This window comes from Ostrinia nubilalis, chromosome 4 (genome assembly GCF_963855985.1).
Source record: "Ostrinia nubilalis chromosome 4, ilOstNubi1.1, whole genome shotgun sequence".
Classification (NCBI taxonomy): Eukaryota; Metazoa; Arthropoda; class Insecta; order Lepidoptera; family Crambidae; genus Ostrinia; species Ostrinia nubilalis.
In genome coordinates, this window is record NC_087091.1 from 12,868,010 (window position 1) to 12,886,915 (window position 18,906).

Here is an 18,906-nt window from a genome sequence, read left to right on the forward strand (position 1 = left end):
CATAAAGCTGTGTAATAAGTGTTAGTGTAGGTGCGAACCCGACAAAAAAGGAAACATTTAGGTACCCAGAGCTTTATTAAGTAGCTGTTCCAATTCCTATCTCTAATTTTATATAAAAAACAGTAAATTGTCTGCAATTTAAGCAACTTTAAAAAGGAAAGGCTTTTTTAAAGTTGCTTGAATTGCTGCCAAATTGTAACCAAGGTGATTGTTGATGAGTTACCTTAGTGATATGCTCTACTGAATAATATAGATCTAAGAATACCTATTCCAGCTGTTAAGTAGAGTGCCATTTTATTATTTTATGCTGTTATTACAAATGCTTTAAAGTATTACATATCTCTACATTATTGACTGAGTGGAAAAGTATCTATTAATGTTTTCTAAAATGTTCCGTATCATGATTGTAACTGAGGTGAGTAAATTCTAAAATATAAAATAACTAAAGTTTTATATTTGCATTTAATCGTGACTAGCATTTCTTTACAATAAATATCACCTAGTTTCAGAACTTATTTACACATCAATTGACTCTACATACCTATTATTAAACAGCTAATCATTATAAGTAATATGTATTAATTTCATGTTGCTATTTTCAGTCCTGTCTTATGTCTAAAGCCAATATTGTACGGCGAATTAAAATTACTTTGCAAATTGCACTACTTCCACAATTGTTGATTCAGTTTTGCACACCGGAAAATAAATTCCAAGCGCTACATTTTGGCGCCCAACACTGATGACGACATAAAATACCTAGGTCGTTCAAGCAGCATAGGACGCTGCCAATACTTACGGTTTCATTCAAAATAAACATGTAAAATTCCAAAGTTATTGATGCTAATTAATTAAAATTTCCCCCGCAGGCATCCATCACACGCGGCGCGCGCGCGTCGACTGCACGCACACCACCGCACCGCCCAAAACGAAAAAAGAACTAAACCCCTCCTCCGCTTTTAGGCCCCGCCTCCCAACCGCCTGCTCGCGTATGCGCCAATCACAGCCGCGTATACTCCGAGCGGCGGCCGGCAAAGCCGAACATAGCCGATCGTGGCCGATCGCGGTTCACAACAAAAAGTCACACGACTGGTTTAGTGTCGGGTTGCGTCCCATCGACGCCGCATCACGTGCGAGCGACCTGCGCTTGCGCTCAAACAATGAACTGTTTTTGTAACAACTAAATCTAACTAACCGCAACTATTTAATTTCATTACACATGATTGTGACCTGTGATAAAGATACTCAGCGAAAATGAGAACGGCATGGAGCAAATGTTTACAGTGTGTTTTTCTATCTCAGTATTAACAGTGATACATAGTGATAGTGAATATTGTGATACACATCTGATAAGGACATTTAAGGTATTTACATCTTTGCTTATTTAGACATTTTTTATATAACATACTAGATAACCTACATTCATAACATAGTGGTGCCTATCTTTACTCTATCAAATCTATAGGTAAACAATATCAACTATGATAGAAGTATTGTGAAAAATTAAATAATTCCATTCGTATACGCTTCTAACCATTCAGATAAACAATAAACAAACTTAGTATGTGAAACATCACCAAAGCTCTACATATCAACATTGCCATTTGTGGCGGCAAATATTTGTCAAAAAATCGTACGCAAATATTAATTTAACCATCAAGGTAATACAATAGAAATATTGCCAATCATGTAATATAATGATTTATGAGTAATATTGTCACATATTTTCCACTCAAAGTTAGTTTTATGAAGAAATATTAAGATTAGAACGCCAAGACTCTACCGCGCCCGTGCGTCGGAAAACTGCGCGGGCGAGTACGGAAAATAGTTTGTTCCAGAAAATTAAATAGGATCACAATAATAATTATGTAAATTATTGTGATTTTAATGTCAGAATATGGATATGCCCCTAATTTAATTAAGTATAATATTTTTAATCTGATTTAAGTTTAATCTGATTAGAAATGATTAAGATCTTTTAATTAAAAATTCATATATTTCAAAATGATTTATTGTATGTGTAAACAAAGATCTTGTTGCTATAGAAAAGACATATTGATATATGACTCAGATGTTTATTAATATGGAAAAAATGCGTTACGGCCACCTAACTCATTCTCTCATGTAAAAGACATAAACGAAATTTCAAGGTGAAAATTTCTCAGCTCTACATATTATTCATAATTAATAATTATATCATGACGTTTGAATTAATTATACAATGTCTGTCAAATCTGTTTAATTGTTGTATAATCAAATATTCATACTGGCTGTTATGGTTATTGCTTTACATCACAAGTGTCAAAACCAACTTAGTGCTCGGCTGCAAAAAATAACATTGTTTGAACTTTCCTCATTTGACTTAAAAACTATGTTTTGTTATTGTGCCAAAATTTTTTATTTGATTCTTTCACGGTCTTCAATACATTAAGTACAGGAGTTAGGTAGGTAGGTACTTTATCTTTTGGTAAATATCAGTTACCCTATTATAATAGGAAAAATGCACATATTAAAACCAACACACATAAAAGTGTGTGTTGTAGGTGTGTTTGTTTTATGTTAATCCAACAGTATTTTTACATTAGTACAACGTCCAATTTAATGAATGTAAACTATCTAATCTAATTACTGTCATAAAAGAAACAAGTTCCATACTGTTTTGGAGATCAATATCGATTTTCCTTAATACCTTAACACCTTACTATGGTGATTTTCTCATAATTAAATATGTATATTTATTCAACAATGCAACGTTTATAGTTGTATGTACATATACATAATTAGTAAAACTCGGTAACGGTATTCTATGAGCAGAATATGTTTATGTAGAGATTTATAGATTATAATCTATTTATTTTGCACTGGCAAAATAGGCCTTAAATTTTTGATTTAATTAGTTAGAAAATAATATTTAAATTAAATGGCTGTCAATTTTAATATAGTTGGTTATTGTATAAATTAATTAAAAAAAATACTGACACTACAATTAGAGATAGGTGGTACCTACTTAAAAAAAAACAAAACACTTGTCAAACTAGCACTTCAAAGTTCTTGCCGCAGTAAAAAGAGAATTTCATTATTCTTGATAATTATTATCAACGTGGTTGTACAATTTTTTGCTCTAACATCTATAGTAAAAATAATGTAGTTACAAAATTAAATTCAATAGAGCTAAATGGAATGTTTTAATTGACAGGTTAATTGTTTTGTATGTGTACTATGTGCTATTAACGTTATAGAGAAAACATTGAATTTTTATAACTTACAATAAAATGTTAAACCTACCAAATATAGATAAGTTAAACACAGATATTTTAGTATGCAACACTTATGTGGCGCAGTGTTAGGTAGGCAAACTTTACTGAAGGACACTGTAGTCTGCGACAGAAATCACATGCAACCATACATACATTTCCATACAATAAGTATTGGCAACCAATCAATGTCAATGTCACCTCACAATATCTTTGGCCGCCATGACGCTTGTTCGAAATTTGAATGCGGCCCGAGATGCGCGGGCGCCGATGATCCGTCGATAAGCGGTGTATGTGCGCACACGTTTCCGCCGGAGGTACATATGTAGATATCCTGTAAAATAATTTATTGTAGGCCATAAATTCGGAAAATATGGAAAACTTCCAGTATGATTTTCACGGGTTATTGTCACCTTGCCACAAAGTCAAATCGTCACAATTCTTAGTTTTATTATGACATTGAAAGTTTTATCATAAAATTAAATGTGAATTTGTCATAAGAAATATAAAATGAGGAGCTTACACATAACTTTCACTGTGACGAGGTGACTGTGGCAAATCAATAGCCATTTTTTTAAATAAATGCACTATTAATGAATTAGGCATAAGGTATGAGTTTTGCTTGATTAATTGTTGAGTGTGATTAATTGAAAGACATTGTAATTATTATTGATGCAGTTTGGATGTGGCCGTAGCTCAACCAAAGGTAACATAGTACGAAAAAGTTTATAAAGCGAACACAAAAATACTACTTTTAGATTTAAAGTACTAAATGTTCAGCAAATTAATCTTTATCTAGAATCTATGCCTTACACTAAATTAATTTTGACAGACCACACTACCAAACATGAACTCATTGACTGATTCAGTATCTTAAAAAGTAATAAACCCAGCTGCAAATGACTAATAAATATTAAACGTACCGATAAACACCAATCAAAATCGGATTAAGGGTTTTTTCTTAGTGAAAAATAAATCAAGTATCAATAAATTATTCAATCCATGGTTCACTTTAAGGGGCATCGATCAAACACGCTCGGAAATAAACTAAAATGAGTCTGTACTCCCATCACAGATTAACTTTTATCTGTAGAGTTTAGAAGGTTTTTGTTTTGTGCCTCCGAGATCGGAGGTTCGTGCAATCCCTTTGTTGTTAGCTTGTTTTAATAGAGGTTCTTCGGATTTTTAACCGACTTCAGAACTGTGTATTTTAAAGTAAGTATGTATACTTTATGTATAATTTAATTTGATATGATAATATGTAGAGTCATTCTAAAATGTATGATTGTCATTTTATCAAAACCATGAAAAGATGTGAAAAATATAACTATAAATAATATAACTCTACATTATATTATTCTAAAATATTAACCTTAAGCTTACAAAAATAAGAAAAAAAATAACTGTAAGTAAGCTCTGTAAAACAAAAAAAAGATGTAAAATGAACAATGCTTTTCAAAACTGATCGTTGCATCACGAAAATGCACGAACGTTTTATCTCGAATCACAAAAGCATCACCTGAAAATAAAAACGTTCAAAAACCGCCCATAACGGCCGTTGCCCCTAAAAATTCTAAAATCGCTTTCCAAATTTTTCTCGTGGTTTAATAAATACATCCCTGGGGTCAATCAATTTGGTATCGTCTACTCCGATTAAAGGCCTGATAGTGTTGGACACGGGTTTTTGGGCCCTCCTCAGGCCGGGAGGTCTTTGAGGGAATCAATTATCTTAATTGGGAGTTGGCCTAATCTTAATAAGCAAGCCTGCTGGACTCAACGTATCTTTAACAAGACGATGAGTGTTACATTAATTTGTTTATCTTTTGGAACTAGTGAGGTTTAGTTTCAAGGTTGTTGTGAGATGGACTGAAAAAAAGTTGGTAGAGCCTGTTGATTGTATTGGATATTGCTACGACTGTACTATGAATTTTCATCATACATTATTTGAATTCAATGTACCTAAGTAGTTCTTTTAAACAGCGTTCATTAACTTTTACAATGATTATAGTATTTAATTTAAATATCTCGCATTACTATTCTTTCATTTGAATATGTGTTATTCATAAGACTTTAAATATTTTTTTTAACTATGTATGTGTACTTAGGCCTACAAGGTTATGAATGCACATATAAATAGATTTCGTTCTGTATAACAACTAAAATAGTTTCTGTAAATTTTAATTTATTTCCATCTTTCTCGTCAAGAAAATAATTCTTGAAGATATGAATAAACACCATAATTCTCAATGACAAACCATCGGGTGTACAATGTAAATATTTGCCGAGCCGTCAGGTTCTCCCACAACGCAAATCAAGTGGCAGGTGCAAATAAATCGGAGAAAATCGCTTCAAAACAGGAATGGCGTCCATAAAATACTAAATAACTCATAATCCAGTGGGTGTAAGATCACAATGTTTATCATTGGTGCCGGGCATAGGCAATCACTGGTGATTTATAGCGTGGATACGCTACTGTGTGTTGATCACACGATCGTGATTCAAATCCTGATAGTATACGCATTATCGTGCGCCCGCGCATCCATCACCCGCCGGTATCATGGATCAATTGTGGACCTGTTTCTGAGCGCGCCACAAATAAAGTTATGCGAGCTACGTCGATCTTTAATGAATATCTCTAATGAAAATTTCCTCCCGATAAATACTTCGGTGCTTAAATAGATATTATTTTACATGCAGTCTTTGCCAGCGTTCATCTAAGTTGGTCGTTTTGTTTTAATTAAATACATTATCGAATAGTGTTGTGCGGAGGGGACAATATGTAGAGCAACTGTTACTATCTGGTTACTATATTGTAGGATTTAATAGATATAGATCTAATAGAAAGAAAAACATAATCAATTATTATTTTTATCGATAATTTTGAATCAAGTCTGAAATTAAATAAAGCGAAGGCTACACTAGCTTGGGCATTAAATATTAAATCTGTATGTACCATAAAGTATTAATACATATGTAGTGAAGAATCAATATAAGTTTTAAGCGATGTGCTACCGTGTGAACCCTAAATTAAATACAGATAACATCGAAAGCCGTGAAATAGCGAAATCACGGATTATTTTACTTCTTTGTGGAGCCCGTATCACTCGTTATCATCAAGATATTACGAGGAAATCAGCGTAATTTGTGATAAGCCGTGTGATTCCTTTTTTATTTTATCAAAAAAATCCTTTTCAGTCGATTTTCAGATAGCGGCGTCGTCGGTTGTGATATATCAAAGTTGCTTTAAATTCATCAATTTGTCATCATTCGAGATTTCATCTTATCAACGTTTTATTGGTGAGACTTCACTTGACGTTATATTATCTCAAGAAGCACGTCTATGATCTGGATTCTAGGAGATTCTGATTTTGACTTAACTAATTACAACTGTTACGTAATCAAATTGTCATAATTAATTATATGTTGAAATTAATTCTCTTAAATTAATTGTTGAACAAAGATTGTGTATCGGGTTCAAAATATTGTAATAAATAAAAGATTTATTGCCTGCCCTTGTATAGATAGAAAACTAATTTCATTTGTTAAAGTCATTAAATACTATTTTCAGATAGGTATCGCGTGTATCATAAAATATGAAACCATAACTAAAACCATTAATGTCAATGGTAGTAGATCTTCAATATCTATTTAATTTTCTAGAGCTTTCATTTTAATAAAATTACATCTTGAATTTAAACCTTTTTAAACAAAATTAAAAAAAAAACTTTGCTGATTTCTGTCCTATTTTTTTAATGATTATTTGTCTGTATATCAAAATTGTTTGTTTCCCTAACAATAAATAAAAATAAAATGAAAAACTAGAATTGTTACTAAGTTGTGATAGGTACCTATTTAGAATTCAAATAAATGATCTTGAGCTGAAATTACAAAATAAAAAACTATTAATGAGATGTGATAAAATTATATCATCGTTTGAGTGTTGTTGCAGTTGTTGTTGAGTCTAGTGAATAATATTGTAAACTGTTTTAACCGAGTGCTTATTTAATTTATTAAATTTAAAATCACATATTACGTAAGTAATAAATTGACATACATTTACAAAAATACAATTTAATATTTTCTTAAAATTTTAAAAAATATTTAAGAATGTTAATATTTCTAAAAGTAACATACTTTGATACAAATAAAAAACATCTACCTACACGTCAATTAAACACATAACTTGAACCGTTTTTATGTGCATGTAAAGTTTAGTTAGTTAAAAAAGGGTACGATTTTACTAACTCAAGTTTTTAATTTATTGGAATGATTTATACTTATAAGGTTTTTAAATTTAAAAATACGAACCGGTAATAATATTTGTTGCTCTACATAATCAAATGCAGTTTATTAGTTTTAAATATCCCTGATGTAGATTTTCTTTTATGACATTTTCAATTAGGTACTTTGCCTAAGTTGTTCAGTAATTGTTTTTGTTCTTGCTGTGTTGTTGTTATTTATGTCAAAACTCATAATCGGTCAATATCACTTTTGACTGGTAAAAAGAGTCAAAAGTGGTTTTGACCAAGGGCGTTAGTCAAAATCACTTTTGAGTGCAAAAAGTCAGTCAAAAGCGGTTTCGCCTGATTTTTAACAAACAGTCAAAATTCATACAGTGTTATGATTAGTGAAAGTTACTTGGAAATCATAAAAATGTGTTATAGAACCACTTTAAAATGTACCATTTTTGAGATTTGTGCATACAAAATGATCACACCTACTTTAGGTACTACTTTTAAGATATCTGGGTACACGTCAGGTAAAAGATAAGTAGATTATCAATTTGTTCCGTTGGATAAATAAAATCTTTGCACTTAAAAGTGGTTTTGATTAATGCGCTTGGTCAAAACCACTTTTAACCGGAAAAATCAGTCAAAACCACTTTAGACTGATTTTTCCAGTCAAAAGCGGTCTTGACCGATTATGAGTTTTGACTGTAACATTTATACGTATTATTGTTTCAATAAAGTTTTTTCTAAGTTGTCCTTTACAAAAATGAATTGAAAAGATAGAATTTAGCCTAAATTGTTTTACATACAATTAAATATTAATATTACAAGTAGGTATGTAACGTTTAATGTGGGTATAAAAATTGTCTCACATACATTTCAAATCGTCGTTAGAAGTCTAGCTGCTGTTTTACCAGGAATGTTAAAAGGTAAAACAGTTATTAAATAATGTCATGTGTGTCTGTCCTCAAAATAGCAAACTAAAAAACTAGGTGTAAATGTGGTAAATCACCTTAAATTATGTTATGACTGTCTAATATACAGTAGCAAACAGAAAAAACACGAATTCAAGGCAATTTGTGTAGAGTCATAGCAGCCAGTATGTCTATTACGGTATATTTGGTGGTTTAGTAGCAATAAAAATCACGACTCGGTTGGCTAACATCGCTTAATGCGCGCTTATCGCTTATCGCGGCGGTATCGAGTGTAGTTCGCACCGTATCACCTAATCAAATTGGGAGCGTATCGATATCTTCGACGTCTTTCGATAGCGCACCACTATTATCTTAATTGATTGTCTTATTCGCCGGTTGTTTTTTCTTTTTGATGTAGCGCGGACTTATCTGTTTTCAGACACGTGCAATATGAGCCGGTCAAGGTTAGAGTGCGGCCGCCGATAGTGGACTGGACTGAGATGCGGATAGGTGGAAACGGTGGGACTCATAGTGGTTGTGTATAAGAGCGATGCATGGTGTGTGAGGTGGGTTCAGCGGTCATGGACATGAGCGGTGAGGGTGGCGGGGCGGGGGGCGGGAGCGCGCTGCAGCAGCGCTGGTACGACAGCCGCGTCAACGGCAGCCCGGCGGCTGGTGACGTCAACGAGGCCAACGGCGACTTCTTCCACTCGCCGCTGGAGGGCGGCCACCACAGCCGCGCGCGCTACTACCACCAGCAGATGCACGCCCCCTACTCAGCTGCGGTCAGCTCGCATGGTGAGTCACTATTTCTTTTCATTCTTCTTTTATTATCGTTCACACTCATTCTCACTTCTTCTTCTATTAGGTATGTAAACGGACATGGAGTTGCTTAAGTGGTTTTAGTCTGATATCAACTGAGACTTCTGTTTTTTTTTATGCAAGACAAGGCAGGTATTTGACCGCAATCACACCTGGTGTTAAGTGAGATGCAGTCTAGGATGGTATTACATATCTGCCCTGTAAGTGCCTATTCAATCTCGCCTTGAAAAGGCCCACCATGTGATAAATGGAAGGAATATTATGCCTATACCTTATTATGGTGGCTCTACTCTGATACCAGGGCTGTGACTTCTCTTGTCCCATAACCTATGCGATGGATTATAAGAAAAAAATAATTATCCTTAATGAGCCGCTATAGGCGTCTCCATGCTCTTTTACACACTAACGGAGCTTTCTGCAAAGTTCACTCCATCACGCTCCATCAAAGGAGTTCGATCATTCGGATATTTTCACCTCTTTCTAAATAAGCTGCTGATAGAGCTAAAAACATAGAATATTATAATAGTACTGGAAAAGGATTAGAAGGTAGCCCTGTAGCTTTCCGCCCAGAGCTTCCCGCCAAGTTCCGCGTGATTCTACATGACCTGATATGACGTCGATTCGTGATAGCATGATAACTTACTCGTACATAATTGATAAAAGTTAACTATATCAGTATTTGATTCCATTTAGTTTTTTTAGGTCATTTCCTTTTAATTGATTAAAACTCTACCTACATCCTAACCATAACCTAGGCATCTAATAATTAAAATAAATTGTCTGCGGTAGCTGTTAGCGTGGTATGATGGTATTAACTTAGGTTCGACGCTCATAATGTCTTGTTTGACTATCTCAAAAGGCCATCCCATCCTAACCTAAGTAAATTGAATGGAACAGAAGCTTCTGTCATCGATAATTCGTTGGTTTCGAAGCTTAGCTGGCATATGTTTAAAGTGACAAGAGTTTGTTTCTCACGAATTAGATTTTCAGATAATCATATGCCATAAAAATAAATTCACTTAAAAAGACTTGTTTGAAATCTTCAAAGATAATCTCTATTATTACCTAATTTACAATGTCGAACTCTATACTTCAAATATAGTCGTAAACCTGTAGCTATGTAACCTAGCCAAGATTAAGTATGTAAAATCGGTGTGGAGCCGGTCAGGTGGACTGTCAGCCGAAGCAAATTGCCGGCAGCCGGCGGGAGCGACGTTATCGCGCATCGGGCGATATCTCTCCCAAACTCCACAATTAATTCAACCCACCCGACCACTCAAAATCGCCATTCTGTAAGGTGACAGGTTAGGTAAACAGCATCTAAAATGGGCTTCGGCCGTAAAAGAAAAAATAATTCCATCTTTTTGTTTTTTCCTTTGAGGTTTAAATTTTATGGCGGCAATAAAGTTTTTCGTGGAGACAGGTGGCTCTCCTTTATATTTTAACTACTCGGCCGGTGCGCACAAATGTTCATCTAGAGAGAGGTGCTTAGGGACTAGATTGGCATGTGGGCGCGCTGGGGACGATTAGAATTTATTTGGAGGTGCCTCGGTAGTGATGTGACACTTAAGAAACTGTGTCACTTCTCGGAATCGGAACTGGGAATTGATTTCGTCGGGTTCACAGCAGTTACGTATGTAGTTTATGTGCGTGCCGCGCGGCGGGCTCGGGCTTGGCTCGTAAGCTCTGTTATCGTGTAGTCGGCTCAGCGTAGCTTCTTGTCGTTCTGATTATATCGGGATCTGGTAAACTCATCGGCCGCCACACGGAGGCCTCTCGATTAGGTTACTTACACATAAAATTATGTGATACACCGATCCGTGTGGACTGATAACTGTGTAAAAATATGAATTGGCTTTCAACTCGTTTGGTACGACTTTGTTATTACACGGTCACCCGACTGTTTATGAAAACATAAAGTTTTAGTGCGATCTATCTGAGTTCATGAATGTCTTTTCTTTGTTTTACCGTGGATTTTGCGGTGGCAAGGAGTTGTAAAAAGTATTTTAAACGTTGGTACTTGGAAATAAAGTGGGTACGATGACGGGGCGGATCGTTTTCGCGTCGGTCGTTTTACGAGCGTCCGCGGCATCTGCCTGAAGTGCGTTACCTGCCTAGTTTATTAAATATAATGCAAAACGTGTCTTACATACAACACTGTTATCCTCTGATAATTGGACGTTTATTTAGGAATATAAAAAAATAATGATCTCTTTTGAAGTTTGCTGAACGTTAAGTTTATTTGCATTTTAAGGATGCTGACTTGGTCATGTGCACTCAGTGCGGTCACAAAAAGGCTTTACATATAAAATAACATTTAGGAATTATAACTAAGTTTTGGTATACAAAATACAGGCTTTCTTGGAATAAGGGTTTAGGGGCTTAGCCATAAACCTTGTTAGCTTTAAAATGACAGCTAGGTTGCCATGGCGACGGCCGTGTAATTTGATAGGGTCGCATTTGAGTCTTCTCCTAATTTACGGCCTTGTGATGCGATTGATGACGTGGCCTCCATTATTTATGTCAACCCGATCGGACCTTACTGACTTTTATATTTAACTTCTGTAATATTACACCTATAGTCCATCGGAATACTTTACATTTGAATTTTATTATTGGTCATGCAGGTGTATTGGTTTTATTCATCCATCCACCGATATCAATGACGTCAGATGTAAGCAATGCACATTAGGGCTGAGTTGCACCATCTTACTCCAACTTTAACAAACGTCAAATATCTGTCAAATTCCATACAAAAAGTACCGGTTATTGTTACTGTCACAGATAAAATAAGATGATGCAACTAAGCCTAAAACTTATCTCATTAAAATTTGTCCTAAGTAGGATTCGAACCCGCGAACTGGTTTTATAGTCCGTTAAGCACACCACTAGACCATGCAACCATTAAAATTAAATGGAGTTGTCATTTCATTTTCTCGGGTGGAAGTTATATTTACCTTTTCAATAGGTCAATGTTTAAACTTTGTTCCAAAAATCTTGTAAATCGGAACTAAACCATAATTTAATATGTATTTAATTCAAACCGCAGAATTGTTGGAGATAAAATGAATATGCATTTATGGAAATGGACTTATTGATCCAATATTGTTGATAAATTGATTTCTACAATATTAATTTACAATGTCTACGATATGATAATAAATATACGTTATGTAAGTGACAATTGTTTAATAAATGGACTTTTTATTCATATTTCCATCATTGTTATGGTAATTATAGTGCTTTAAGTTAGTAGAAGTAGTTTATAGACTACTAAAAATAATATAGGCTTGTTATAACAAGCTAGAGCAAACGTATAAAAATAAATAAATCATGAATGCAAAATACAAAATAAATAACGTAGAGTGATAAATGTTTTAATTTACGAATAACAATCCAGCTCAGTTGTTTTTAGTCGATAGTTAATTAATTACTAGACAAAACAAAAACTAAGCGTTTACTACAAGCAGCCAGACAATAATTGAAAAGGTAGAGTTCTAATGAACTATTAGACTGTTGTTTTAAAATATAGGTACAGTCCGCCGTAATATTAGACCATACATTTATGTTGCAAAAATAAATAAAAATGCTGCAGTGTTTAGCTTGATGTACCGTCGTTTGTACTCTGTACTATGAGGGCAAAAATCATCAATTTTTACAACTTATGTTTTTTTTTTTTATAATGAGGACGGATACTTTTTAAATGACATTAAATTTAAATCAAATAAAAAATGCAACGTAGTTAGCTGTTTCATCCTTAATGATAATTATCATAACCTTGATTATAATCTATTGGTTCTTCAGAATGTTTCTCTCATATCGTGTTGCTTTGCGACTCTACCACGCTCCGCCGAGCGCAAGGCGGCGATCGCAACAAAACAAACGCATTATTCAATACAGCCACGTCCTGTATCGGCTGCTCATCGCCCATTTCACACCTATTGAGCAATGACACACGTGGGCCATTCCTATCACCTCGCCACACCTCAACAACAAACCATAACACCTTGGAATAAAACACAAAATCACGCAACTAACCAAAGGCAATAGGCGTGATCGTTATACGTTACTTTAAATTATTGGAAGTGTACTTATGCAATTTTAAGTACAGATCTATTGAACGGCAAATGTATTATAGATGTCTGTTTTTTGCGGCCGCCTGCGGATCGCACGGTTGAATTTTTGTCTAGATACTTATCTAATTGTTTGAGTGGCTTCTACTAACGTTCCATTGGCGGTGGATTCCAATTTGATTTGTGGGTTTAGCTAAAGACATACTTATTGCTTTGTTTCGCAAGCGAATATTGTTAGTATGCCAAAGGTTTATTAATGTACCAAGCATGTAACATTGAAGTACAAAAACAAGAAAAGTTAAATTTAACTTAGTAATCTCAGTGTCGAAATTTTATAAATGCGATGGTCATAATGCTTACCAAAATATGAGGCTCACTATACCATATGAATGGGTTAGGCATAAGGTATATCTAAATAACTACACTATGCCGCCAGACAGACGCTCATTTGTTTTTTGCCCCTTAACACAAGTTTACGTCACAAGAGGGGGGAAATGAGACTTTTTCAATTACCCACCGCTTCCTGCGGTTAAATAAATGAATGTGACAGTGTCTGGTTCATCACAGCCCCACTTAATAAGCTCTGCATTCGTTTTGCTATTCAGCCAGCATATTGTCATTCTCTTTGCTTTTACTTTACAGTTGATTGAAGCTATTAAAGAGTTATTAATAACTGGTTTCTTAGTAACCTTGATGATATTTGTTAGAATTTTATATAGAAGTTGTAATACAGGTTTACACATAGCTTTTTCAATGCTCAGTTGAAACAAAAACAATCACCATTAAGTTTCTGTAACATATTATTACTAACATTACCCGTTGTTCTTTTTAGAGCCACAACTCTAGTGCTCGAGCGCGGTTAATTATTTTCGCCACACAATTAACCACTGCACCGTATTATTTAATGACAATGAATATGAAAATGCGTGCATTTGCCAAACGCAGCAACGCGCACGCATGAAACGCACACACGCGTACGCGTTGGGATGCGTGCATTTGGAAGTGTGCGTGCGACGCCGGCCGCTGATTGGTGCAATTAGCGGCGGGGGGCGGGGCCGGCTGCGCACGCGGCGACATCTCCACCCAGACGCACACCGCAATGGCTAGGGCTTGAATAACTGGGACCTTATTACCGGTATTTTCGGTTTTAAATTGCAATTTAAACAGCTAATATTTATTATAATAGCCTCGATTTGGTTAAGGTGTGCTGCGGTGTGATGGCGATAAGCTGAAAATTACTAAGGATTGATTATAATTTTTGGAAAATATTTTTAAAATCGAATTGCTAATGACATTCTTCTGGAACATTACATAAGGGCGGAACGAAATTTGAATCTGCATTACTTCAATTTGTGATGTTATCAACGCTTTTGGTGGCACTAACCGGTAAATGATTTCAAAAATGGTATCAAAAACCATTATCGCAGCCCTAAGAATACTTAGCGTATAAAAATAATATAACCATGAACAGTTAATTATTTTTGCTTCTGAGCAAATTACACTAAACTATGTCGCCTGCGCATGGCTTAATGGCCGTTTTCTCATCTTTTTATTTTCACTAGATGTAGTTGGAAGTTTCACGATTCGCTTAGTTCTTTGTATCATGTGTCTACTTAGAGAGAGGTTTTTTTTGTGAATAATACCTCAGAGAACCATATGCGTTATTGACGTAAGTGGTAGAGTTACCTGCTTAATATATGAAAGCTTTATATTTTAGATTTTCATTTACTTTTCCTTTCTTTACCTAATATTAGAATATGATAAAGAAATTCTGCAATTGTAAAGAAAATGTTCAAAGATTTTATCAGGTCACTTAAATTGTCCTAAAGATAGTAATTATCATGACAATTATTTAATATGATTTGGTGCATTTAGAAACCAAAATGTACCAGAAAAAATCAGCATAAAAGCTCCTAATGCTACATTTGTGATAGCACGACTCTACATTATCCATAGCCGTCTTTGGGAAATACTTTAAACACTTGTGATACTTTATTTATAACCGCATAAGGACCATATTCAACGAGCAATGCTTGCGTATTGTATACTGTTCGCAGGAGACACACGCGACGGGACGCCGAATCGCGTCTGGAAAGTTGAGCAGTAATCCATTTCCGCGTCAGAGACACGCCGTTTCAATTTATCGATACAAAACTGTCTAACTATCTCACAATTTGTCCGTGAACGTAAAATTTAGCGACCGATCGGTTTTTAAATGCACAGGAAAAAATATATTTCACACTAATTGGGAAAGCAAACAAAACAAATTAGGTACTTAAAATGAAAAATAGCAAACGATGCCAATTACAAGTTTCCAATTTAGGCAACTGTCGGTCTAACAATTAACAAATTTATCGCGGCATTGATCGTAAAAAGGAAGGTTTATTTATTATTATTTAAGAAATTGACCTGTTTGAAGGTTGGTTTTTTGAAGGTTAGGTCAGGTCTAACCAGATTTAAATCTAAAGAAAAACATAATAATATCATCAATTTGTGTCCTTTCTATAATTTCTTTGTGTGTCTAGTAGGGCCTAGTTAGGTAGTTGCAAGCAGTGCATGGTGTAGAGTCAAGAGTTAACTTAATTGCAGTGCTTAGTTCGTTCGTTCGTTTCAGCCGAAAGACGTCCACTGCTGGACAAAGTAGTGTAGTTGCAGTGCTTAGTAAAGTAACATTAATATATCTTAATTGACCGATGATTTATTTGTACAATTTATACGGCTAAGTTTATAGCCTACCTACCCATTGAGCAGTTAGTTGAAAACGCCAGAAACTAGAAATTTTATTTAGTCAAAGTATAAGTTTTATACTTAGGATACAATTTGCAAGTAAAAAGCTGATACAGGATGAAATATTTAAAATATTATTAAAATTTGTAATTTTTACATTTATTTTCCCTTTTAACAAGCCACTTTAAGTATCTAACTACACTAGGTTTATAAACATTAATTTTAAACAAATCTTGTACCTGTTTTGCGAGAGACTGGTGCCTGAGGTATGTTCTGTAAAAACCTGTATCGCATTAATAATATTCTAACTAAAATTTTACATGCCGAACAACATTTTTTATGGACATATCAAAACAGTAAGTCATTGGACAGGTCGTCAAACAGTCGTATCAGAACAGTAAGCCATGGAATAGGCTGTCAAGCCCTATCATTAGGTAAAGTACGAGTCACAATGAGCAATTAAACCGTCTTCATAGGTGAAGGGGTCCAGGTGATTGTCTTAGCCACCATTGCGTCAGTTTGAAACTCTTTTAAGTGGCCGCCTGTTAAATGTATTGTGACGGCTAATAAACGCCGCTCTGATGAATAACGGCCCACTTGACTTAATTAATCGTGAAGTGCTTCTGCTGGTGTACTGACTTTCGATTTTTCTATACTCACGACTGTAATGCTCGCTGAGGTATCATACGTTAAAAAATAAACACTTTTTTGAGAATAATAAAAAGCTCGTAAAGAAGCATCGTGGGAGTTTTAGAGCCGAATCTTCGGCAGACATTGAAAGAGCGAAATTTTAAACAAAAATAACAACAAAACAAGTATCGGAATTTTTAACTATTTGAATCTTAGATTTTGCTACCGTAGAGTCCGTAAAGTACGGTAGGACAGGTGTAATGAATTATCCGTTTCGTATAAACGTCACAGCGTCGAAATAAGCAAACATCAATAAAATTTATTAGATCTAATTGAGCACGGACATGATGGCAAATAATTATTGTACACAAACGGTTACTAGTCACGATACCGACTGCATACGTTTATCGTATCGATTGAGCGAACAGCGACCAGTTCCGTAGAGCAGTGTGTCGGTTACAATTACAAATATCGATTGTGGCGAGCACGAACAACTAGGTGGAACAGAACCAACGCTTAGTTTTATTGCCGGTCTTTGCCGCTGTTCCAACTTTGCCCTCTGCATCGATCGTATTGCCTCTAAGCACGGGACGAGTTGACCCAATTACTTAACTTTTTAATTGCACGACGTTGGCCAAACATTTGTTGTCCGATTTTCTGCCTCCCAATAATCCGGGCTAATTAACATTTGAAGTTGCTTACGTCATGACATTGTAGTTAATACGGCGGGCACACGAGTTCCCAGCGAGTTTTTTTCTAATCGTTCATTATTAGGCTTGCTATAAAAAAGGTCCCCGGTCGAGTGCACCGACGCCCGCTCACTAAAGAACTTAATGTATTCATTTTGCTTTTGTATCTTTCGCGTGATTAACTTTGATTGATTGCATCCAAATATTGATATTTGATATTAAAATCTGGCGACCGGCGCGTGTGAGGGAGACGAAGTCAAATGACAATAAGATTAAGCGAATCGGTGAGTTATTTTTTGTCGCTATTTGCATAATATTCAATAGTGAGAGGTCTAATGTGTTCGGAAGCGAGCCTGTGATATATGAATGTTCTCTTGCAACATAGGTATGTGTTGTTTTTTTTATCATAAGCAGCATGGCTGTACTTGTTAGTGTACGTCACACTGTGGTCACGAAATCGAATATTTGTTGTTTAATTACCGTCTCAGTCCAATTTGGAGGTAGGTGAGGGTGTAGGGTCTTTCCGGACGGTTGCCCAGCTGAAAGTGATGCGCGGCGAGCGTGATGGATGGCGCTGCGCGGACGCAGGCACGCGGCTCAGCCGTGTACCCATCTCCTAACATACCTCCACTAACTCTATATTAGAACTCTTATAACGTTTCAAATAAGGTTGACAATAGAACATTTTAATGATCACAAAATAACTCGATTCTGACCTAGTGTAGATGAGTCGGTGGTTTTGTCACGATTTGTCATATCGAGATGCGGTTACGGAATAGCTATAGCTTCAGACTAAGCAGAAGTTATGACAAAAATGTCGTGGGAACGGCCGTTGAACTGAACCCGGTTTTGTTCCTAATTGATTGATGTTGGTATCGATATCGATACATGCATACAATAGAACTCTAGAAAGTATGAGTCTCTGCATTGGACTAGCAGTGTCCGAAATGTTGTTTTTAGGAATTTCAAATGTATTAGGAACGTATATACATGCTCAATATTCAATAACAAGGATTGAATTGCACATCTATTAATTTTATTAACATCTAAGAAATATTTGTTTGTTTTAGAAAAACGTGTTCAGTTTATCATGTTTTAAATGAACAATGTATAATGATGAATGTAACATGAAAACAAGTAATTACTAATAATGTGCTAAAAACTAATTGGCAAAAGAAATCTTGAAAGTTAATTATTCTATTCAATGATTTATTTAAGTGGCATTTTGTTTGTAAAATATGGCGATTTCGTGTTGCGTTTTCGCGCTAGACGTTTTCTTCAGAGCGCTAAGTTAACCACGATTTATATTTTCATTAGCACCGTAATTTTTAGTTTAAAACATTGAGGGCAGAGGGCGTCGGCGCCGCCCGTGGAAGCCTATTTTCGCAGCACATTACCGAGAATGAATAATTTCCTGGCGGCCCATGATTTATGCCGCGTACTGCCGTATATGTAGGGTGGTCACAATTCGTTAGGTTTATAGGAAAGTCTTCTCATTGTTTGAGAAAATCTTGTGAGACCACGACACAAGCAGATCATATAAAGAGGAGAATTCAAATTGAGCATCAATT

The 18,906-nt window shown here is 35.2% G+C and overlaps 1 protein-coding gene across 4 annotated transcripts in view; it reads left to right on the forward strand.

Annotated features, from left to right (window-relative positions):
* Positions 1 to 1,101: 1,101 nt before the first annotated feature.
* LOC135071198 (GATA-binding factor C-like) overlaps positions 1,102 to 18,906 on the forward strand; it is a 93,545-nt gene continuing 75,740 nt past the window's right edge. For 3 of the 4 annotated variants that reach the window (XM_063964968.1, XM_063964972.1, XM_063964970.1), the window contains exons 1-2: positions 6,432 to 6,548; positions 8,834 to 9,192. In XM_063964968.1, the coding sequence (XP_063821038.1) occupies positions 8,949 to 9,192 (244 nt within the window). In that variant the 5' untranslated portion in view covers positions 6,432 to 6,548; positions 8,834 to 8,948. Of the gene's footprint in view, positions 1,362 to 6,431; positions 6,549 to 8,833; positions 9,193 to 18,906 lie in introns of those variants that run through there. The other variant, XM_063964969.1, reaches the window with a different exon arrangement.